Genomic DNA, 24241 nt, shown 5'->3' on the forward strand with positions numbered 1-24241 from the left:
CAACTCTGAGAAATTGAGAATGTTCTCCTCTGCTGGTAGTTTCCAGACTCTGTGACCAGTTGCTGTGATTGGTTCTCAATACCGTCTTGCGTCATATAGACCTCAATGGCTGAATGCCTGATCACAGCGACCTCTGATTTATTATTTTTGAGGGTTGCTGTTCAGTAATATCCCTGTATCAGACAGATCTCAGTCTCATTCCCTGGGATTTGACAGGTGCGGTGTGTCAAGTAGATCCCAGGAATTGTGCTCCATGAGATTAATGTGTGAGAAAAACTCCAGTTCTGAGAATCCGCCCTTGGATTGTGCACGTGTTGTGTCTGAATACCTGACTGAACGTTGACATTTTTGGCTGATGAATGTTTCGTTGGGCGCTTTAGGTGGCGATTTCTGCATTACTAACCCAGGCTGCCCTGATATTGGGAGTACTTTTAGTTTAGACAGTGTAGAGTAAACTTTCAAACTCCGTTGTCTGCCTTTTTTCGGCTTCTGGTGGAACCTATAACATTATCATGAGGTGACCCGAGGCCGTGACCCTTGGTGCATAAGCGGAAATGTTCTCTAATCATTCTGCCTCTGGAGTGTTCCATCAGGCATATCGTGTGAAAGATGTATTTACATTAGTGGGCTGCATGGTAGCGCAGCATTAAACTAAATGGCTGGATAAAATACAATCAAACAGAACAAGTGAAAGTATTTGGCTGGGAAAGGAGTAGGATGTGGGAAAGTGTATTATTACTGACTGGCCTTGAAGAAAGAATTAAGCAAACTCAAGGTTAGTGCATATTCATTCGAGATTTATTAAACATTTCAGAAAGCATTTTTATCCAAAAGATTGATGTAAAAGCTAACAGAAGTGAATATAATGGCTGGATGCCACATTGAGACGAGAACACATGCGCTGTGAGCTGGGAACTTTCTGTACATCAGTAACAGTCACAAGAAAGGGAATACAAAGGCTCATCAGAAAGGGTAGGCAACCATTCTGAGTAAGGAACAAATAAAAACAAAACAAACGGGCTTCAAACAACTGGGAAGCTACAAATTCTTCCAACCACAACCATCTCAAAGATATCAAAGTAAAAAGGAAAATCCATCAATAATTGTCTCAGTTACAGGCTGATAAACTGAAATAATCTCACTGTTAGAGTCAGCAACAGGACAGATTGGAGATTGGGAATTCATAGACCTTGATAAGCAGATCAGGAAAATCAAAGGGGTCCACAAGTCATTCACTTAACCTGGAAAAGAGAGAGAAAGCAATGACGCAGATATTTATGATCAGGGACTTTCAGATATAATGTTTTTTTTCAATGGCACACTTAGAGATTTCACAAAACATATTGGGCTGCTTGGCATGAGAAAGATGTGATTATTCTCACCTTCACCAGAGTGACGGCAGCGCTGTAGAAAATACTCAGGAAGAACAAGGTGATGAACGTGGAAGCAGTTGTCCAGATGTTGCTGTTATCATCCTCATAGTCTTCAATCCAAGTGCGATCTATTGAATCTATGAATATAAAGCCGAGAGAACGCATTTAGATTGTTTATTGATCCAGATCGATCTATCTGCATCCAAGTCATGTAATTGGAGACCATTACATCTTCATAAAGCAGTCAGGGATTTCTCAAGTGTGACTCTTATCTGTATCTATTAGTGCATTATTGACTCAGCAAGAAATTACAAATACTAACTGCACATGTTCTTTCTTCATTGTCCATGTCAGAACGTTTTAAATTATTTTTCTTTTCATCTATTATTTAAGGATATTATTATTTGAGGAATGCTTATTACGAATGATGATTTTAATTATATCATTATATTTTAAATATAGGCTGTGACAGCACTTTAGTTGAAAATTGTGGCCATCACTGAATAAAAGTTCAAATGTGATTCTCATCTTTTTGTATTGGTGACCAATTGCTTGGCAAATCATGAATATAATTTTCTTCTTGTATGATTTGTGGCGGCACGGTGGCGCAGTGGTTAGCACTGCTGCCTTACAGCGCCAGAGACCCAGGTTCAATTCCCGCCTCACTGTGTGGAGTTTGCACGTTCTCCCCGTGTCTGCGTGGGTTTCCTCCGGGTGCTCCGGTTTCCTCCCACAGTCCCATGATGTGCAGGTCAGGTGAATTGGCCATACTAAATTGCCCATAGTGTTAGGAAAAGGGTAAATGTAGGGGTATGGGTGGGTTGCGCTTCGGCGGGTCAGTGTGGACTTGTTGGGCCGAAGGGCCTGTTTCCACACTGGAATGTAATCTAATCTAATTTAATAAATGACATCACAGTCAGGACATTGCTTCATATTTTAGTTTGTAGGATCTGTACATTTAGGAATAAGTTTTTGTACGTGTGTCCCTTAATTTATTTGATCTACAGCTTGGTGTGTTTGGTTTCCCTTTAATGTTTGTGTATGTGGTTATGAGAGTCTCTTACTTCACTCTAGCCCATGTTGGAGTCTGTGCATGAATAAACATATTCCTGTTCCTTTACTGCTGGTGTGCTCATGTGTTTGTGCACCTAAAGTTTGGTCTTTTCCCAGTGTGTAAGCATCATCATGCTAATATGCCACTTCGTTGCTGCCTATGCTTCTCTTGTAATGTCTTTGTGAGTGTTCACTTTTCATTAGTGCTGTCTAAAATGTGTGATTATGTGTCTGTTTCAGATCCTACCTACACTGGGTTATTTTCATGTTTATGCTTAATAAATGTTAGCATGCAATGTTATGTTTTGATGGATGTTTATATTTATATGATGATGATTGCTTGTGTGGCAATCTTTCCCAAACCATCTCCTGATCAGCTTGTTTGTGCTATTGTTTGTGGATGCTTGCTGATGCTTGTGCCCATTATCCTTATTTAATAAACGCCCCTCTATTTGTTCATCTATGCACTTGTGTGTCTGCATGTGAGACTCTGAATTTGTGTGTGCGTGTGATATTGTATACATGCTGATCAATATGGTTTAAAAATAACTAATTAAGCTGCCTCTGTCATCGTTTGTGATTCTGAAAATGGGAAAATAATGATATTAATGTTTATCTCTGTGCACTTACGTGCCTGTGTGAGTTGAAATGTGGGAGGACATTTTTCGGAATTTGTATCTGTGTGTTCATGTGTGTATGTCTGTACGCATTGTGCTGTATGAATGTATATGTATTCATGCCCATTTGTGTGTTACCGTATGTCTATGTTTCTCATGGTTATGTGTGAGTACTCCTGTTCATTTGTGCAAATGATTTTCTTTCGGTGTATGTGAGTTTTTGTATGAGCTTAGGTGAGTGTTCAAGTACCACTTGCATGTGTGGCTCTGTGCGAGTATGCGTGTGTGACATCTTATCTATATGCACATTTGAGTGTGCACATAAATATGTGTCCTTAGGCGAGAGCTCGTATATGTGTCATTACGTATGTATTTGCGATCATCTCTCTGTATCTGTTCTTATACCAGACTGCAATTTTTATAATTCTAATTTATTGTTTTAATTTTAATGCATTGCCCATAATTAGATTTGACCTTGGTGTTGCAGGAAACATTTCCCATCGTTGTGCAGAGATAAGCATTTTATGAGCAACTCCTCTGTTGCAGTGATAGAACTTCTGTCTCTGAGAGAAAAGGCGTGAGTTCAAATCCCCACTGCCCCAGAGATAACATTTCTGAATATGTTTATTAGAAAATGTCTACTTGTGTTCTGTATGTGAAACAAAATGATATCAGGTATTCGAATACCAGAATTGATCCTATGTGCTCCAGAAAACTGAGACAAAACTATGGAATTCAAACTGGGACGATGCAAACACCAGTTTTGGATTATGGGAATCAATGTTATCATTTGTTAACAGAGCCAAGCGTGTCTAACATGCTTCAAAGGTATTGTTTTGCATGGAAATGTAAAATCTTTGGACAGTAAGCAAGAAGCTGACTGTTGCTGTTCGCAACTGGGTTACATTGCAGAGGACATCCACCATGAAAACACTGGACAGGGAGCAAGAGGACAGACCATTCATCGTTCCCCTCCCCTCTGTTCCACAACAACTTATCTGTTGATTCTCTTTGGTGTGAAAGTGAAGATACATTCTGTCAACTCATGCGCTGGCGCAAGATCCCTGGCAGTTCCCCAGAAACAAAGGTTACATTCAAACTGTTCGGCACTATTTATGATTGGTATGTTCCAATCAAATTTAATTTTAAAGTGTCTTACATTTACATTTCCAATTGGTGCAATTTGGCAGTTTAAAACTGACATGAATTTTGTAAGAATGTCTAATCGGGGGAATCAAAAACACCAAGTTCAAAACTCGTGCCCTACCCTTGACATAAAATGGACATTGTCAGATTTTGTCACAGAGGGATTTAGGGTGGATAAGGTACTTGGTGGAATCCTGCAATGAGTGAGCTTTACTCTATCTCTGACCCAGGGTGTATCTAATCAGGGAACATTAACTGCACAAGACACTTGTTACAGACCTGTTAATAATCCACTTTAACTACACAGATGGAATGTAAGTCAGAGTGAGAAACAACTAATTCAGTATTTAACACACAGCTGGAGAAAAAAAACACTTCATTACTTCTGTTGAATTATTAAATGCAACTTTGAGATTTTTATTGACATGAATTAACTGTGTCCATCAGTGCAAGTGAAATGTTTACAAAACTCGGTTTACCGCTGGATTTATCGACTGTTCTGTTGATGATCTTCAATGGAATCGCTTCATGTCCCACCACACAGGAGTAAGAAGCACCGCTGGCCCACTCCTCCGCTGTAATGGATAACAGGCTGTAGATGAAGAAGGAAGTGTTGTCGCTCTCCGCTATCACCTCGGTGTTCTTGTAGTTACTGGGATTCACCGGCTTGTCATTGTTTGTCCACTTGACGAAGATCTCTCGGGGGGAGAAACCTCTCACTAAACAGGTGAGGGAGAGAAACCTCTGAGCGGAGATTTCTTCTGTTGGTGGCAGGAGGACCGACACTGATGGCTCGAGCGGATTAATCACTGCAGAATATTTGAGACAAATATAAATCAACCAAAAAAATCCTGAACCGATATCACAATTTCGCTAAATATTAAAATACGCCATTTTAAATTTGGGATTTATTCACTTTTGTTTTTTAAAGGAGCAGTATGGTACACATTCTGTTCAGTAAAAAAAAGGAAAGTTTAATGTGAAAGTTGCCTCCATGTTTCCAGCCCACAACAAGGACATTCTGGCCATTTGTCATTGCTGATGGTGACGTCACAACCCAGGCTTCTTCCCACCTTATCTGACTTAATCAGAATACAATATCCTTTGGTCCATCTTTTCCTTAATCAGCTACTTAGCTATCCTGCCTTCAGATGCATCGTTAATGCTCCCAACGGTGTTGGTTCATTTCCAATCAAAGCCTGCCATTGATGTAACTGGATCTGGATTACACATGGGATCCTTTGTGCTTTAATCTCACCGCTCACCTTTCTCCTTGTGGATGGAGTCTCTCAGCGGAGTCGGTAGATTCTGATGGTACACTACACATTCAAAAGTAACGCCACTCAGCCAGGCTTCAGTAGAAATGTCTAATTTGCTGATCACGCTGTCGGGATTCTGTCCAGGCTGCTCAGCAATCTCTGATTTCAGAGGCTTCTTTTCTTGTTTCCAGGTCACGTTGACTCCAGAAGGAAGATTGGACACAACGCAGATTAACGTCACCGTCGCCTCCAGTAAGACTTGTTCGACTGGCGGTGGGAGGATTTTAACGGTGTTAGGGTGGCACTCGGTATCTTCTATGAAACAAAAATCAAAGTCAATGAAAAAAGCCCCTTTCTGATACAAACAGCCAATCTTCAGATTACTCCTTCACAGGGTGAAGACACCACCTTCAAAATGGCAACTCCAACTATTGCTGAAACGATGCTTACTATTGTTGATGTATTTTGATCTGTGAAACATTTGTGATTACCTATAACATACCCTGTGTAATTATTCCGAAAGAACACTGGCTTTGTAACAAGTGAAACCTGTGAAAAAAGTAAAATCATCAAAGATACCATCATGTAACCCCAGGAATTATCTTTCTTTTGGAGTTTGTCTCTCACTTAAGACCATCTATTGATACTTGTGACAAGAGTAATCTGAATATAATGAGTTCATTTCCATGTTCATAACCTTTAGGTGCAAGTGCTGCTGGTCACACTGACTGCCAAATCACATCCCAAACTTTGGACAAATTATAATAAATAATAATTATTCGCTTTGCAGAGTTCTAAAGTGTTACAGGAGCGGTGAACAGCCATGGAAATTACGTTCATTATCTTTAACGTGATCAAAAATACTTTGCGTTATTGGTGTGATGTCATCCTCGAATTTATGTCATTGTTCCTCGTGGGCTGAGTTTGGAGTAGATCTGAAAAGAAGACATTGAGTACAGCATTGAATATCGAGAAGGACACACATCTCCTTCAGTCCTTCCCTCCATTCAGTTAGTTCATAACTGGTCTGTACTTTCACTTTATTTACCAAACTGCATTTTTTAATTTCTTCATAGAGCAGGGGAGAAAAAAAAAACAAACAAAAGCGTCTTAAATTAATCTATAAATGCGATGGAAATGTCACTAATTTTATAGACATCCACTACTCACTGTGTAAACATTGCCACCCCAAACCAGGCTAAATCAGCCTGTCTCGAGTTCCTAGTTCATTCATTCCTATTGTAGCATTCTTACCAGACTTTATTCTCCTGCCTCATCCAGTAATTCCGGAGAGCATTTTAAAGAAGCTCAGTGAGATCACGTTTATCCCAGTTCATCAAATGTGATACCCACTTGGTCTGTGGTCTGATCCCATAAATGAAGTTAAAATGCTCAGTACCAGATAACAATCGATGTCGTACAGTGCCCAAGGCCAACAGGTCATTCCTGAGCAGGGAATGAAGCATTGAACGCATTTTGATTTATTTTCAAGTAAGGATCACTGCATATTTTAACCACGTCATTTTGAGACCACAACATCATAAGACAGAGGATCAGAATAAGGCTGTTCGGCCAATCCAGAGATTAGATCAGAATGATGCTGGAAAAGCACAGCAGGTCAGGCAGCATCCGACGAGCAGGAAAATCGACATTTCAGGCTAAAGCCATTCTCCTGCCTTCTCCCCGTACTAAACAAGAGCCGATCTATCTCTGGCTTGAATACACACAATGGCCTGGCCTCCACAGCCCTCTGCAACAACAAGTTCCACAGACTCATCATCCTCTGGCTGAAGAAATTCCTCCACATCTCAGTTCTAAACGGTGCCCCTTTGACCCTGAGACTGTGCCCTTGGGTCCTAGTCTCGCCTACCAGTCAAAACACCTATTCCACATTCACTCGACCTCAGTCTCTCAGTATTTTCTATGTTTCAATCAGATATCTCTCCAATATCCCCCCTCCACCCCAAACCTATCCTCGAAGCGGCTACCAGGCAAGGATTCAGCACTCTGAATGCCTCTCCCAGCATGGTCAGGCAACAAACTATTTAACAAAGCTCACTGTCTATATATCTATCTTCAACAGAGAGGAAACATGCTTTTCTGACTTGCCAAAAGGTTGAATTATGAGCAATGCTAATGTAACACTCAAACTGAAATGAGACACGTGGCATGTTGGGAAACGAGAAGCTGTACAGTGCTGTTTACTACGCCTGATAAATTAGTGTGTTTGATTCACATCAGAGTTCAGAGTGATTTGTAGCTCTCTCAGTCTGTGTCTCTTACCCTGGAGTGCGGTGATGTTTTTACTTTGAGTGTTCTCTCCATGAGTGACCTGGCAGGTATAGACTGCGCTGTTGTACCATTCACCATAAGGGACCATCAGCCGACTCGTCAACGAGAAGTTCCCGTTCGCCTCACACACGGGAGACGTGAAGAAGCCAGAATCCAAGGGTCGGCCATTTTTCAACCAACTCACGGAGATTGACTTCGGATGGAACTCGATGATTGAACAGACGACGGTTGCAAACTTGCTGCTTGCGATTTCTTCACTGGAGCTCACAGTTAGGAGAAGGGTTGGTGGGAGAGGACCTGTACCTTTAGGAAACACATCACATACATTATCCGACGAATTTCATAACAAATACAATCAGTTCTCATATATCAAGGTTTCTTATGGTTAATGGATACAGGAATCATAATTGTGCAGAGTGCTGGAGAAGCTGGGATCCACACAGAAAGATCAGCAGGACAATGTGAAAGGCTAAAATTATAGGACACAGCAAGGGAGTCAAGGAGGCACAGAAACTATAGGCCGGTAACATCAGAAGGGAGATAGAAACGTTGGATGGGATTCGTTTTAATGACAGAGTCTGATGAACAAGGCAGATTAATTACCGGCATAAATGAGGAAATGACGCAGTTACTATCACGGAGACATATTGAGAGCCGGGCAGGAGTGGCTATTCAATATTCCAGGATTTAGTGCCTTCAGGCGAGACAGGGAAAGATGGAAAAGGATGGGGGCGGGGGTGTGCGGTACAGAATGTTGCTTCTGTCGCAATTCTGACAAGAGTATTGTAGGCTGTAAAGTGAAATGAAATCATGGATACCTCCTTGAACAAAGGCAAATGGACAGTACTTCAAAACCAAAATACAGCAAACATAACTACTGGGAGAGCACGATAGACCTTATTATTGGTCCAAAAGACCAAGTGCAAATACATGGGCAAATTTCAGAGACATGTAAATTAAATAGGGGAATGAAAAGAGGTTTTTAACTTCCTCAGCATAGGCTTGGATATTCACTTTGTCAAAAATTTAGAGGGAGCACAATTCTGAAAATGCCCCCTGGAGAATATTTGAACAAAGTATGTGTTTAGTACAGTGAATTTTAATCCAGACATTGCAAGAGATGGGTGAACCTGAACTTAACGTTAGGGAATGAAGTCGACCCAGTGGGTAAAACACCAATGGTGGAGCACTTTGCAGACAGTGATCGTAAATCAGTTGGATTTCAGATTGTACTGCAAAGGAATAGAAATTGGCCCAAAGTTCTGAAAAGGGGAAGGACAGTTTTAGTAAGATCAGGTAATGACTTGACCAGAGTGGACTGGAAGCTGACACTTATTGGTAAATCTGAGTCAGAGCAGTGTGACACATTTACGAAAGAGATAGGAAAATCACAGGGAGGACATTTCCCAGGAAGCAACTGCGTGGGACCAAGAATGCAGCGGGCTCTGGACACCAAAGGGCATGGAGGGAGAGATAAAGAGAAACAAGGGAGGCTTCTGGTCTATACTGAAATCTCAAAACAATAGAAACTAATATGGAGTACAGAACGTGCAAGGGGGAGTTTGAAAGACAAAGGAATTAGAAGAGCAAAAGGGACCATGAGAAAATAATAGCAGTCAAAATAAAGGAAAATATTTTTAAAAGTTACAGACTCATTCATAATAAAAGAATTATTCGGGAAACAGTAATGCCCATTAAGTGTTATTATTGGAGTGGAGCTGGAGGATTTGGTTGTGGTCAAAACGAATGTGTTGTGTCAGTGTTCACTAGGAAGAGGGACAATGTGGGGACAGAAATCATGGAGGGGTGTTATGATGTACTTTCAGAAATTAGGACACATGACGTGATGTTCTGTGTTGTCTTGCTGAATGAAAAGTGGTTATATTTCCAGGGCAGATGAAAAGTATACCAAGCGGTTGAGCGATGCAAAGGATGAAATAGTTGGGTCGCTGACAATAATTTAGAATTCCTGTCTGGCCACAGCAGTTGTGCCAAGTGAGTGTAGATCAGCCAACGTTGCATTGTTATGCAGGACGAAGGAAGGGATAAATAATGAAAACATAGATCTGTCAAGCTAGTCTCAGTGGTAAGGAAACTATTGACAAGTGAATTTAGTCTTCATTTGGAAGATAACTCAACAATTTTCAGCACGGTTTTATTGAGAGGAAGTCATGTGTAACAATTTGATAGTAGTTTTCATAGAGATAACTCGATGTCCAGATGATAGCAATAATCAGAGCCAATGGGATCCGAGTTAATTTGACAGATTGGATCAAGAACTGGCTGAGTGATGGGAGCAGGGGTTAATAGTCATTGGGTGTCTGCGTGACTGGAAATCTATGTCTCCTGGTGTTCTGTAGGGATTGGTGTTGATTTCCGTGCTATTTCTCTTACATACCAATGATTGAGACTCAAATTTAGGAGGATTAACCAGTGAATTCACAGATGAAATGAAAACCGTCATGTTGGTAAATCATGAGCATAATGGCTTTAGATTGCAGGAGGATATTAAAGGGTTGGTTGTATGTGAAGAGAAAAGTTGCAAATGGAAATTATTCTGAATAAATGTAAGGTGATGTAATTCGGCAGAAGAATCTGTGAGGTATGACGTTTTGAATGGTGGGACCCTGGAAAGGCCTGAGGATCTTTGGTGCATGTACCCACCGATCCCCTATAGTACTGTGTCGTCTGGATAAAGAGGCTAAGAAAGTGGGAGGATATTTGCTTTTATTAGCCTAGACATTGACAATGAAGAGTGGTGAGATGATACTGGAACTTAATAAAACACTGGTTAGGCCATACTGAAGCGTTGTGTGCATGTTATCGAAGGAATGTGATTGCACTGAAGGCAGTATTGATGAGATTTGCCAGGATCTTGCCTGGGTTGGAGGGTTTTAGTTATGAAACTAGTTTAGATGGACAGGGGTTTTCCTTGGAGCAGAGGAGAATTAGGGAGATGATTATCATGATGTCTAGAATTATTTTAGGCATAGACAGGGTAAACTGGATGAAACCTTTCCCCTTGATGGAGAGATCAATGCCTCAGGGGCACAGGGTGAAGGTAAGGCCAGGAGCTTCCAAATGGATCTCAGGGGAAAACAAAATCAAACAGAGGGTGGTGTTAGCCTGGAGCTCAGCACCTATAAGTCATGTAGAGACTGAGCGCCTCATAATAAATATGAAGTATCCTTGCAAGGGCAAGTCACACAAGGCAATGGATCATGTGCTGGCACATGAGACTGGAATAGTTCGGTGGCTGTTATTGATAGGCGTGAATTGGATGGATCAAAGGGCCTTTTTCCTGTGCTGTAAAAGGTGATTCTGTGAAAACGGTTATAAATAATGCCTTATTCATGTTAATCACAGAAAATCTGTTTATCACAGTTCCCACAACACGTACCTGGACATGGCATTACTTTGCTCTTGTGTGTCCCGCTGTGTTGAACCTCACAGGAGATATTGCTGGGGCAATCTACCGCTGACCCGGGCAGGGTTAACTGGCTGCTCAGGGTGTAGGTTCCCTTCTTGTTTCTCACTGATGGGTAAGTCTTCAATCCAGTCGTGATTAGCTCCCCACCTTTCTTCCAGGTTACCTTGGTGACGTCAGGGGAATAGTCCATCGCCAAACAACCAAAGATCACAGAACCGGTGTTGTGCTCCTGACAGGAGGAGACCAGGCCATAAAGCGTGGGAGGAGACGGTGTCTCTACAACAGAATGACCAATTGAGCATGTTAGTTTCTGTTAATTTGACGTTACTCAAATGTATCCTCAGCTGTAAACGTTTGCCAGTATGCTCCCGCTGAAGTCGACAGCATAACTGGGGTTTATTTTTGTTTCCTACCAGTTGCTGATCATGATCATTGGTTCCCTCTTTAGAAACATGCCCTGGACCTTGACCATTGCCATATAATTTAGGAAGAAGAACATCCTGATCCCACCCCAGTAACTGTTTGAAGATCTCACCAACTGACACTTTCACTGGATTGCTGTGAAGAGCAGAGACGTTTCACAAACTACAAACCAAGGAAATGCAGATTCATCGAAATTCTACAGTGTGTGCAAACAGGCCATTTGTCCCAACAAGTCCACACCCACCCTCTGAAAAGTAACGCATCCAGACCCATTCCCCTACCCTATTATGCTACAGTTAACCCTGACTAATGCACCTAAACTCCCAATCACTGAATACAACACTTGCAATTCCCCCAGCTTGTACATCTTTGGAGTGTGGGAGGAAACGCACACAGACATGGGGAGAAAGTGCCAACTCCACACAGACAGTCACCCGAGGCTGGAATGGAACCCGAGTCCCTAGCACTGTGAAGCAGCAGCACTAACCACGGAACCAGCGTGCCACCCCACTCGGTGCCTTGCTGCTGGAAATACCCAACAGCTGGCAGTACCCCCGGAGAGAAGTCAGAGTGAATCATAGAACATAGACCATTACAGCGCAGTACAGGCCCTTCGGCCCTCGATGTTGCGCTGCCCTTTCATACTAATCTGAAGCCCATCCCACCTACACTATCCCATGTACGTCCATATGTTTGTCCAATGATGACTTAAATGTACTTAAACTTGGCGAATCTACTACCGTTGCAGGCAAAGCATTCCATACCCTTATTACTCAATGAGTAAAGAAACTACCTCTGACATCTGCCTTCTACCTATCTCCCCTCACTTTAAAGTTGTGTCCCCTCGTGTTTGCCGTCCCCATACTTGGAAATCAGGCCCAGTGAGCCTTCCTCACTTATCAGTGCAAGGTAGAATGTTCTCTCTGGGAGGAAGGTCACTGCAGCAGCAGCACAGGCAGGAGCTGAGCACTGGGACGGGGAGGATGGCTGTCACGGCTGAACTCATGCCAATTGTCTGGAAGTTGAAACATCTTATTTACAATTATCTGAATTCTGGAGGCCTCTGAAAAATGGAGGACCATTAAGGTTCAGAGACTTTGGAGTGTTCCAGCTGAGTATTTACGTAAATATGATTTGAGAAATGAACAAGTAATCTTTAACTTTAAAAACTATCAAACTGACACACAGTTCACCAGCAAACCTCATCTTTCAAACTAACCACTGCACTTACTCTGTCTAGACCTAAATTCCCACTCACATTGACAAACCCTACCCTGCTATACACCCATTCATGCCCGGAACACACAACCCCTATCACACGAAACACATCAAAGGCAATCCATATTGGTAGTGTAGCTGAGCAGAGAGATCTCGGTGTCCATGTACATAGATCCCTAAAAGTTGCCAGTCAGTTTGATAGAGTTGTTAAGAAGACATACTTTGTATTGGCTTTCATCGATAGAGGGACTGAGTTTCAGAACCACGAGGTTAGGCTGCGGCTGTACAAAATTCTGGTGTGGCCGCACTTGGGAGTATTGTGGACTCTTCTGGTCACCACATTATAGGGAGAATGTGGAAGCTTTGGAAGAGTTCAGAGGAGGTTTACCAGGATGTTGTTTGGTATGGTGGGAAGGTTTAATTAGGAAAGGATGAGGGTCTTGAGGCTGATTTTATTTGAGAGAAGAAGGTTGAGAGGTTACTTAATTGAGACATAAAAGATAAACAGAGGGTGGACAGTGAAAGTCTTTTTCCTTGAATAGTGATGGCGAGCAGGAGAGGACATAGATGACAGATGTCAGAGGTTGTTTCTTTACTCAGAGAGTAGTAGGGCCATGGAACGCACTGCCTGCAACAATAGTACACTCGCCAACTTTAAGGGCATTTAAGAGGTCATTGGAGAAACATATGGATGTAAATGGAATCGCGTAGGATAGATAGGCTTCAGATTGGTACCACAGGCCAGCGCAACATCGAGGGCTGAAGGGCCTGTACTGCACCGTAATGTTCTATATTCTATATTCCAGATGGACATATGATCTCAATTCCTTTCACTCATTTACACTCCTGCCGCCCTGCACCTGGCCCATGGTGAATCTGGCCCTGACTGGATCTGGCACCATCATTTTCACAACCTCGGACAAAAGCCCACTACCCAAGACATGACCTCAGCCCTTGATCACTGACCTCTCACCTTACCCAAGTCAACCTGTGCACATTGCATCCCAGCTCCTTTCGCATCTGTCCTTTACCACCTACCATTTTGCCAGACTCCGAGCTTTGCATTTTGACAACACGTCCCCCTATCACTTCATTACAGTGACCTTCCACCCCCGAAACATCCTGGCACTCTGCCCACCTCTACACTAACCAGCCTGGCATCCTGCCCACCTCTGCACTAACCAGCCTGGCACACTGCCCACCTCTGCACTAACCAGCCTGGCATTCTGCTCACCTCTCCATAAACCAGCCTGGCAAAGACAGACCTCCTGCATTTCAGCTCAAACTACCCCTCACCTACCAAGCACAATTCGACCAAATTATCCTGTGACCATTACCATTTACCTTGATGCCACCTTGCCAGACAGAGTGCATGCAAGCTTACCCAGCAGCCAGCCAACACCTCACAGCCTACCAGCCCAAACTCTCCCACATGCCCAATCTAGCCCCTCACTTGCTCACCACCTTCCAACTTTGAGCCTACTCCACCATAAAGTCAGTGAGTCATAAAGTCATACAGCACAGAAACAGTTCCTTTGGTCCAGCTCATTCATGCTGACCAGAGTTCCCAAATTAAACTAATTCCACTTGCCTGCCTTTGGCACATATCCATCCAGACCTATCCAGTTCCTGGAGCTGTTCAAATGTCTTCTAAATGTTGGACCTATCTCTGCATTTACCACTTCCTCTGGCAGTTCATTCCAATGTTTTGGACAGTTACAACATGAAGCCCCAACTCCTGCACTCAGTGCTCTGACCAATGAAGGTACATGTGCCAAACGCCTTCAACACACTAGCTACTTGAGAAAACGCTTTCAAGAATCTTTGAGTCTGAACCCTCAGGGTCCTCAGTGTTCAATATCACTACCCAGTGCCTTATCATGAACTCTGTAAGACTCTATGAGTCTGGACCCTCAGGGCCCTGTGTTCAACATCACTATCCAGTGCCCTACCATTAACTCTGTAAGTTGTGACCTGATTTGTCTTCTCAAAAAGCAACACGTCGTATTCATTTAAATTACACTCAATCTGCCACTCCTCAGCCCATTGGCCCAGCTGATCAAGATCTCATTGTACGTTTAGATAACTTTCACTGCCAATTATACCACCAATGTTGGTGTTACGTGCAAACTTACAAACCATGTCCCATTCAATGTTTTCATGGCTTTCAACCAATATTGTACCCTGTTTGCCTTTCTCCCACATATCCGGAGCATTTTTTTAAGGATTGAGGGAATCTATCTCCTTATTGAAATCATTTAATGTTTTGTCCTCAATCAATGTCTGTGGTGGAGAATTCCAAAGGTTCACCATTCTTTTGCTGAACAGTAAACAATCAGGTTCAATGTTATCGGTGTGTTGGGAAGACTAGTGAGCAGCAAGAATAATGATGATCCCATGAATGGAATAGCATTCTAGAGGGGCCGAGGGGCCTTCTTCAGCTTCCAGTTTTCATGCTGACATGTCCCTTCAGCAGCATGTTCCAAAGCTGTGATCCTTGAGGATAAGGGCGCACATGCATGTAAATGCTTCACCTGAAAGCTCTCCTCCAAATTAGACTTCAACTTGACTCTCAACTATTTCTCTGCCCGTTTCCTCTTCCTCAATCACAGCCATGGGACTCACTTCCTAACAGCGCTGTGAATGTGCTAATACCACACAAACTTCAGCAATTCAAATAGACTGATGATAACTGGTTTCTCAAGGCGATATAAAAAGTCTGACACTTCCACACCTGTCTAGAGATTCAAACAACCACTGGAAGAATTGAAAATTATTTGAGGCACTTGTGTGTCTGCACAAGATGACGTGGTTTCCTTTTGTGTGATTTGACTGTGTTTTCACTGAATGAACAGAGCTATTTCTTAATCATACAATAGGAAGGAAGCTTCCCGCATTTTTAGCAAGGCAATCACACATTATATTTCTTTATTCCAGGGAGATACAGTGTTAAATTAATGAAATATGATGATTGGGATGTTTCAATTGGAAATTGTCAGAGATTTAAAGTTTACTTTCATGAGCAATTAATTCCGGCCTCATTGTGTCACAGTACTCACAGGAATGTCTTTCAGAAATGGTGTCTCCCTTTGTTACGGGCAGTGGAATCAGTAAATCTGGGATAGTTTTTGCTTGTTAATAAAAGGTGTTGAAGAGTTTTAGCCAAAGGGAGACCTGTGGATTTAGCTCACAGATGCTCCATGATCTAAGTAAGTGGTGGAACAGCTCGAGGGGCTGAGTGCCCTCCTCTTGCTCCGACCTTCCTATCATTGTGTCATTCATTAAGCTAGCACTGGCGGTGAACACTTTTTATTAAAATATTTCAACAAATTAATTGTTTCACACATGCTTTCGAAAAAACCTCCTGTTGATTATTTGGAACGGGATCATTGGCATTCTCTATCTGAGTGATCAAAATAACTTCCACCCAATTACAGCAGCCACTGCGCTCTGGAGTGTGTTGTTACTTCATCATAGTTTCTTGTGAAACTACAGCTCGAGATCAGGGCGCTCAAATTCAATGATTCTCTGATATTTAATATCTATGAACATTCGCAATTTGTTCAAATGCATCTTTTCTCTGAAGAACGTGTTTCATCGAACACAACTTTTTTCAATGAAACAACAAACTTTAAATGCTAGAAAACCAAAATAAAGACAGAAATTTCTGAAGAAACTCAGCAGGTCTAGCAGCTCCTGGGGAGAGAAGGCAAGGTTAAACTTTCGCATCCAGAGACCCCCGCCCCCCCCTCTTCACCAAATTGTTTTCATGTTTTTGGCACAAGAGCTCACACCTGTTGAGATAAACAGTGATTACGTCGGCTTGACTCCTGTTGGAAAAATAATTCTTAGCAGAGGTACTGGATGGTCTGAGATAGCAATTGAAGACCAATTGAAAAGCTATCACCATCTGCAGCAAGTGTTGGATTTAGCGGAACTCCCAGCGTACTGAACAATCAAATTCAGCTCCAGCACTGGTTTAATATAAAGTAAACCAGCCTAAGCCTAATCTCATCAAATATGCTTCGAAAATGATTCATTCTGTATTAGTTATAAATTTTATTGTTAGAACAGCAAATCAAAAGCTGGGATTTCTTTGAGCACTTACTCCATTAACCCCATCTAGCGATGCTCAAAAGCTTGTGAACAAATATTGATCTGGAAAAAGCTGCTAACCACCAAATTTCTGTTTAATATCTAAGAGACACAAGTCAGGACTGCGATTGAATAGATTTCATTGGCCTCTGTGAGTGGAATTCCAACAAACACCCAGACATGTCAATCTGCTTTCTTGCACTGAAGTAACCTGATAAGAGATTGTGTTACATACCTCTCTAACAGGTTGTAAGTGAACACAGGCCACCTGGCACAGAATCAGGGACACTACTACAACATCACAACAGACCTGAACACAATGAGCTTGACACTATCACGGAGAGCACAGCCCACATGTTTTGACAATACATAAACCATGTTAGTTATTATCACCTTCCAACAACCAGGGATTGTTCCAGAATTTTTGTACAATGAAAGTAACATTTCAACATTTATCCAAGAATGCTTTGACAGCAGCTCCAAATTGTTCAAACTCTATGGGAACTACAGAGGAATAAATCTAGGAATTGCATTGCCATCAATTCACTGTCACTGGATTCCAACCTAGAACTCCCTTCCTCTTTCCCCTGTGAATGTTGCTGCACCAGACGGTCGACTTAGTTTGGAAAAGATTAAAATGTTTTGAAGTGTAATATGACCGTTGCCAGTGACATTAAAAGCTGATAATAGGTTTTCAAATAATAAGATGCAAAAAAATTCTGATTCTACATTGTGCCATGGAACATGTCCTGCATAACTGAGGCACAAAGAAAATATACAGCATATTTCCCTCTGCCTCACTCAATCAAATATCTCTTGTTGCCAACAACCAATTTCAAAACTCTTGCTATCTGCCTTTTGTTCCTGAAACGTTCGTTCTGATTGGAACAACTTAGTCAGGGCTCTCAATTCTGGGGCACCTAATCGAATATTGTATTTCTGGCAGATAAAAGTGGTTTTGAAGCGCGAGATGAAATTGAACTGTCTGAGATTCAGGTATCCGAACTGGACAATTTACAAATGGTCAGGACCATTGACAAGTTAGTCAGACATAGCACTGAAACAAACTGCACAACAGACTTAATCCTAGAGGATACATTGCTCAACTCCTCACGTCAAATATATTCACTGTAATTGAACATTCATCAGAGGAACTAACCAGAGGATTAATGTGAACAAGTATGTGTTCACAATGAACATAAATAACCACTGAGTTAATAAACTTAATAAGTCATTGTATTTAACAAAATTATTGAGGTGGGAAATATCGCCAATTAAAGCACAGATCCTGAGGAAATGGATTATTCTCTAAATTATTTTTACATATTCTTAAAACGTTCCTTGAACTGTGGAGATTTTGCATGCACTGCATCAAGTCAATACTGCATTCCAGTGTGGAAAGCATTTCTGTTGAAGGAATTAGGGCAAGGTCATTTTCTTGTTAACTGTTTTTAATGAACGAAAATGTTTAAAAAGGTATGAATAGAAAACATGCTTCTGTCTGGAGTTGCCCGCTTTAGCGGATGTCTAAGTAAATGTGGGCACTGCTGCCTCACAGATCCAGGTACCCAGGCTCGGTTCCAGCCTCGGGTGTCTGCCTATGTGGAGTTTACACAATCTCCCCTGTGTCTGTGTGGGTTTCCTCCCACAATCCAAAGATGTGCATGTCAGGTGAACTGGTCATGCTGTATCGTCCATCGTGTTAGGTGCATTAGTCAGGAGTAAATATAGGGCAGGGGAATGGGTCTGGGTGGGTTACTCTTCAGAGGGTCAGTGTGGACTTGTTGGACCAAAAAGCCCGATACATACTGCAGGAAATCTAATCTAAATGATTGTCACACTTAACTAATGTGAGCAGATTCCTTCCGATCGCTACATTGCAACAAATCGGTCAAGTATATTAATTAAAATAAATATTACTCTCTTTTCGGTGTCTGAATAAACAATGTGCTCTGTTATCCTCTAGTTCATGTCTTCTGCAAATTTGTGAACTCTGCATCCGTCTGAACACATCGATGTAAAATGAATTCTCTGCGTTTGCAGCAAGCACTCCCATGGTTTAAAAAGTAGGGTTCCTACAATATAGAAACAGGCCATTTGGCCCAACAATTCCACACTGACCCTCTGAACAGTAAGTAGCCCACCCAGACCCATTCCCCCTAATTTATATTTACCCCTGACTAATGCACCCTAACCTACACATCCCTGAACACTGTGTGCAATTTAGCAGAGCCAGTCACCTGACCTGCACATCTTTTGGACTGTGGGAGGAAACCAGAGCGCCCGAAGGAAACCCACGCAGACACAGGGAGAATGTGCAAACTCCACACAGGCAGTCACCCTAGGGTGGAATCGAATTTGGGACTCTGGCACTGTGAGGCAGCAGTGCCAACCACTGAGACACCATGCTGCCCTGTGAGTTCATGAGTGGATTATTTTAATTAATTCGAAATTTGGCTTTGGTCACATAATTCACTATAGCAGTTGTTTCGAAATAATGACTCCTCAGTTGATATTTTGTTGGAAAATGTAACTATTTATTTAAAATGCACAGATTGGGAACACCTAAAGCACTGTGCAGATTAAATAATTCAGTTAATGTTTTATTTTATTCTGTAAATCCAGTTTAATCAGGGACATAACAATTAATTAACTCAAGTTACGTGTGAAACTGATCAAAGCAGTGACACTGATCTGTTCTTCATAGAATTGAGCAGAATTTCCAAATGGTCTTTGCCAATGATCTTTTCCAGCCAGAAAAATATGTATGTAGTGTACAGCGGAATTGAAAGGTGTTTCTTGATCAATTATAACACAGTCATGGCATTTTTGCTCAAGAGCAAGAACTATTAGAACATTAGACTTTTGAAATTCTATTTATATTTCTCTATGACTTGTAAACTGTTTAAAGACAGACCTTATGATTGAACTAGATAGTGGAGTTCTGAATGTGGATTGTAAAGCATGGATTAGATTAATCCTTAATTATTACTTTTAAGTAAAAATGGCGCCCAAAGGTATCTGTTTTCCCTTCATTTCTAAAACCTTTGCGATTTGTCTTTCACTTAATAATAGGCTTTATGAAATTTCACCTCGCATGCTGATCGCATTGAATGAGGAACCTGGAGCGGTTCACTGTCACCAACCGTGTTAACATTGCAAAAACAATGTAGAAACCAGAAACGGTTTCCCAAATATAACACATTTAATGTTACCCAAGCACAGTCCCTCCTCAACAGATCAACGATCACCAGATAACAACACGGTGTGTTTGCAGCAGAACTAGCTCTGCAAACATTTTCAACAGAACCAAGAACATGATGTAACCTCACAAAAAAAAAACAAATTGAAGTCTAACAAACCTGCTCAGAATCCAGCAAACTAATGATTAAATTGAATAGAAATAACAAGTCATAACAGCAGCCTTGTTTGTGAGGGGACTTAACACTTAAAGCTGTAACGTTTCTGGCAACAGTTCAATTTATTTCCAACCTGTACATCCTTCCTGATCGTGTCAATCTTGTGCAGCGCACAGTAGAGCGGTTGAAAGCATATATTGATTAATCACTTCATGGTCAAAACAAAATTACTGAATGGACAAATATTACCACATTATAATTTTAAGTTAGTTTCAATTACATAATCTGACCAATTCTGCAGTTTCAGATTTTAGTCCCAAATTTTATTTTGATTGAGGCTACTCAAAACAAAATTCAGTTAGTTTACAATTAGAACTGAGTTTTTTTTAAAAAGTCAATGCATTAAAAACTCGTTTTTTTCATTTCTCACACTTCCGGGTTTCTGCCTTAAGTTGTTTTTCAGACCGTTACAAATGGATGTAATGTTTTCAATCAAGCAGAGAAAAATGTGTCATATAAGTTTAACAAATGCAGAAATGATTCATGAAAAACGAAAGAACTTCACAAATATTGGTAATGAAAAGTAATCCAAAGAGTCAATTTCCTCACCAGAGAGAAAACACCGATTACAGAAAGCATAAAAACGCTGATCAATTTCACAAACTGAATAAGATCCAATCAACTCAATTCAACAGAATCATGGAAAATAAAATCAGAATCCAATCAACTCAAAACAACAGATTTGAATGAAACATAATCAGAATCCAAACAATTCAATTCAACAGAATCAAATAAACAATTTCAAAAGCCAATCAACACAATTCAACAAAACCAAGTAAAACCAAAGTCAGAATCCAATCAACACAGTTCAAACCGAATCAACTAAAACAAAGCCAAAATCCAATCAACTCAATTCAACAGAATCAAGTAAAACAAACTCAGAATCTAATCAACAGAATGCAATATAGCACCGCAAGAAAATTTTATGACAGTTTCTAACCTGCTTGTCATCAACTAATTAACAAAATAAATGCGAAAATATAATCAGGGTAAGAACATATATTCAAGAAATTAATAATGATATTTTAGCATATTTTAATCATGCTTAGTAATGTCTCGAACATCTTTGATTTCTTAGCGTTTGTTGTTGATAATAAAACTCACAGTCAGGGTGTCACTGACATTAACCATTATTTATAGCTGACTGATTAAGAGACATTAGGTGTTTCAAGTAACCCAGCCACACAGAATGCCCATCTGATCACAAAAAGAGATACACCGAGTAACTGACTCCATCATCCCCATTGTAACTATTTGCTGAGCCTTAACTGAAGTCTGTAATGAGTCTGAACAAAAATCAATCCGAACCAAACCAAACTCAGCACAGAATCTGAGTTTCATTTAATTCAGAAATTAGTCACATGAATAGAAAGTTTTTAAAAAGTCACTAAGAAAGTTCAAGGGTCTTACCTGAAGTCACTGTCACCATGGTCCCTTGGCCCCAGTAATCAAGATCGTCACAGTGTTACATTCTCTGGACTGGGTCACACAATAACTAGCTCCGTATAAAACAAATCAAAAATCTGCTATCGTTTTAAATTTTCAGAACCACAGACAAAATAAAGTCACGATAAATCTTCATCACATAATTGTGCTAGTGAATTCTGAACATTCTTGATTAATGTTAATACTGTTTTATACTTCACAGAGTAACACATGAGCTCAAAATCCCCAACTGGTGTATCAATAATTACCCAACACTTTTACAAATTAAATAGTGATACTGGCATTAAACCGCACAGAACTAATACTGCACTGCAAGTTAAGACGGTTTGTAGAAGTAAACACTGACTAGTTTCAAACAATGGAGGCTGTATAGGTTTTTGTATTGGTCATAATTGCAGTGTCACTCCAGCTATATCACTGTGAGACACGTTGTGTCAAATACTATGACAGACTGTAAACTGTAAAATGCAGAGAATTTCTTCACTTCCTAGAAAGCAGTGATTCAGACTCCTCTAAATATGATTCAGTGTGTTATTTCAGCTTTTACGATCCATTGTATTTTGAAAGCTTGGAATACTTTTCCAGGTTTGGTCTGCATTTAACTTGACAATCAACACGAAGAAGGTAGAAAAAATTATACATTTGTACAAACTAGCACTGCTGGATTGCGTTTAAATTGCATCTCACATTATTTCTCGCTCCTGCCATGGTAGAAATCACCAATTTGAGATAAACACTTGTCAGTGGTTTTTGTATGAGGATGTCGCTGTGCACAACACTGTGACCCACTGTAGTATCACAATGATGTAGACCAGTACACTCATTCTCTGTTCTTTACTCGAGGTCTCAATTTTCATTTGAAAGAGCCATTTAGTACTGATCATGTTTAGAATGAATGCCATAGTTGACATAACAATTAGCAGTGATTTCCTGAGCTGTCAGATATATTAAAACGAACATTTTGTCCGAGCATTTAATTGATGGAAGTGTTAGCAGTACATATGACATGCCCAAAACATTGTCCCATTGTGTCACCAGTTTGCTAGTTTAAATGGTACATTTCCTCTTTGATAGTTTTGTAAGAGGCAGCCTGAGGTCTGCTTCAGATCGCAGTTGGTATAATTGCATTTAAAACTCGTACTTACCGTCAGTTTATGATGAAATTGACAAAATGTTCCCTCGAGCTGTTTTTGAACGGGTCCAGCCCTGGTTCCTCTCGCTGTGGTATCTTGCACAGTAATAGATGGCGGTGTCTTCGATCTTCAGGTTCCCCATGTCCAACGCGAAAATGTTGTTTGAAGTGTCTTTGGACGCAGTAAATCGACCCTTAATCGCTGGTGCATAGTTATTGTAGGATGAATCATAGTAGTTCAGCAGCCACTCCAGACCCTGTCCGGGAACCTGTCGGACCCAGCTCATCCAGTAGCTGCTAAGATCGAACCCGCTGGTTTTACAGGTCAGTTTCAGGCTGCCTGCGGGACGGCCAGTCTCTGCCTCTGGCTGGGTCAAAACAACCTCCGACTGGACACCTTTAAAAAGAAAACAAATAAACCATGAGCATTAATGTTGGTGAAATGATGGCTGAGTCTTTTACATTCCTGCCGTAGACTAACATTGAGACAGTCACAAAGAGAGACTTGAACAAAAAACACTCACATGATAAGAAAGTCAGTAACAAACTGAGAAAAAGTGTCGACACAATCATTCTGATAACTTGTGGGAAGCGGTTCTGCTAAGATCTTTCTAAACAGAGCCGACCCAGGAGTGTTGAATTACGGTCCAGTGCCCAGGATTTATATGGCCATCGGAAGGGGCAGGCTTACAGCTTCCGCGTGTTTGTTTCCTGCTGGAGGCTCAGACTGGATCCTGGTAACAGCTTGGACAGCCCGAACACATTGGATCATGTCTTTACATGAGGTTCTGCTTAAACATGGACACATACACATCTTGGGATATTTCTTTTGCTGAATAGCTTCTTTGGAAGTAAATTTGAGTAGCTTCAGGTCTGTTTCACATGATAGTTGCATGTATTTTGTTTAAAAAAAAAACAAATTCAACTGGAAGTTAGCTCCCTTTATTTCTATATTCATTCACAAGCAGATAAAACTAAAATTAAAGTTCAAACATATAACTAGCTAATACAACAGTTGAGCTTTTCTTCCCTGGATACTGCAAGTCTCTGTCGCACTCAAAATAACATGTAATTCATACTAAACATTTCAAAATTCAATTTAGGCAACTGAAAACAGAGCGTGTCCAAAGTGAATATATTTAGAATATTCAATTAGAAGTTAACTCCCTTTCATCCCACATTCCACCACAAGCAGATAAAGCTAAAAAGAACTTCAATAATATTATTAGCCAACAAAATGAATGACTTTATTTTTGCTGTCACTCAAAGTCTCTCTCACATTACAAAATAACATACCATTTCTAATCTGCGTTTCTAAATTCAGTTTCGGCAACCTAA

At 40.9% G+C, this 24241-nt stretch overlaps 1 gene segment (V, D, J or C); it reads right to left on the reverse strand.

Annotated features, from left to right (window-relative positions):
- Positions 1 to 783: 783 nt before the first annotated feature.
- Positions 784 to 23553, reverse strand: LOC148146469 (Ig heavy chain C region, membrane-bound form-like). The segment is given in 9 exon segments: positions 784 to 1241; positions 1383 to 1510; positions 4669 to 4998; positions 5455 to 5763; positions 7732 to 8043; positions 11141 to 11446; positions 21736 to 21779; positions 22976 to 23300; positions 23428 to 23553. Coding segments are annotated over 9 exon segments (1812 nt in total).
- Positions 23554 to 24241: the final 688 nt, after the last annotated feature.

This window comes from Chiloscyllium plagiosum, unplaced genomic scaffold (genome assembly GCF_037043375.1).
Source record: "Chiloscyllium plagiosum isolate Xiang-an unplaced genomic scaffold, Cpla_swu_hap1 HiC_scaffold_21, whole genome shotgun sequence".
NCBI lineage: Eukaryota > Metazoa > Chordata > Chondrichthyes > Orectolobiformes > Hemiscylliidae > Chiloscyllium > Chiloscyllium plagiosum.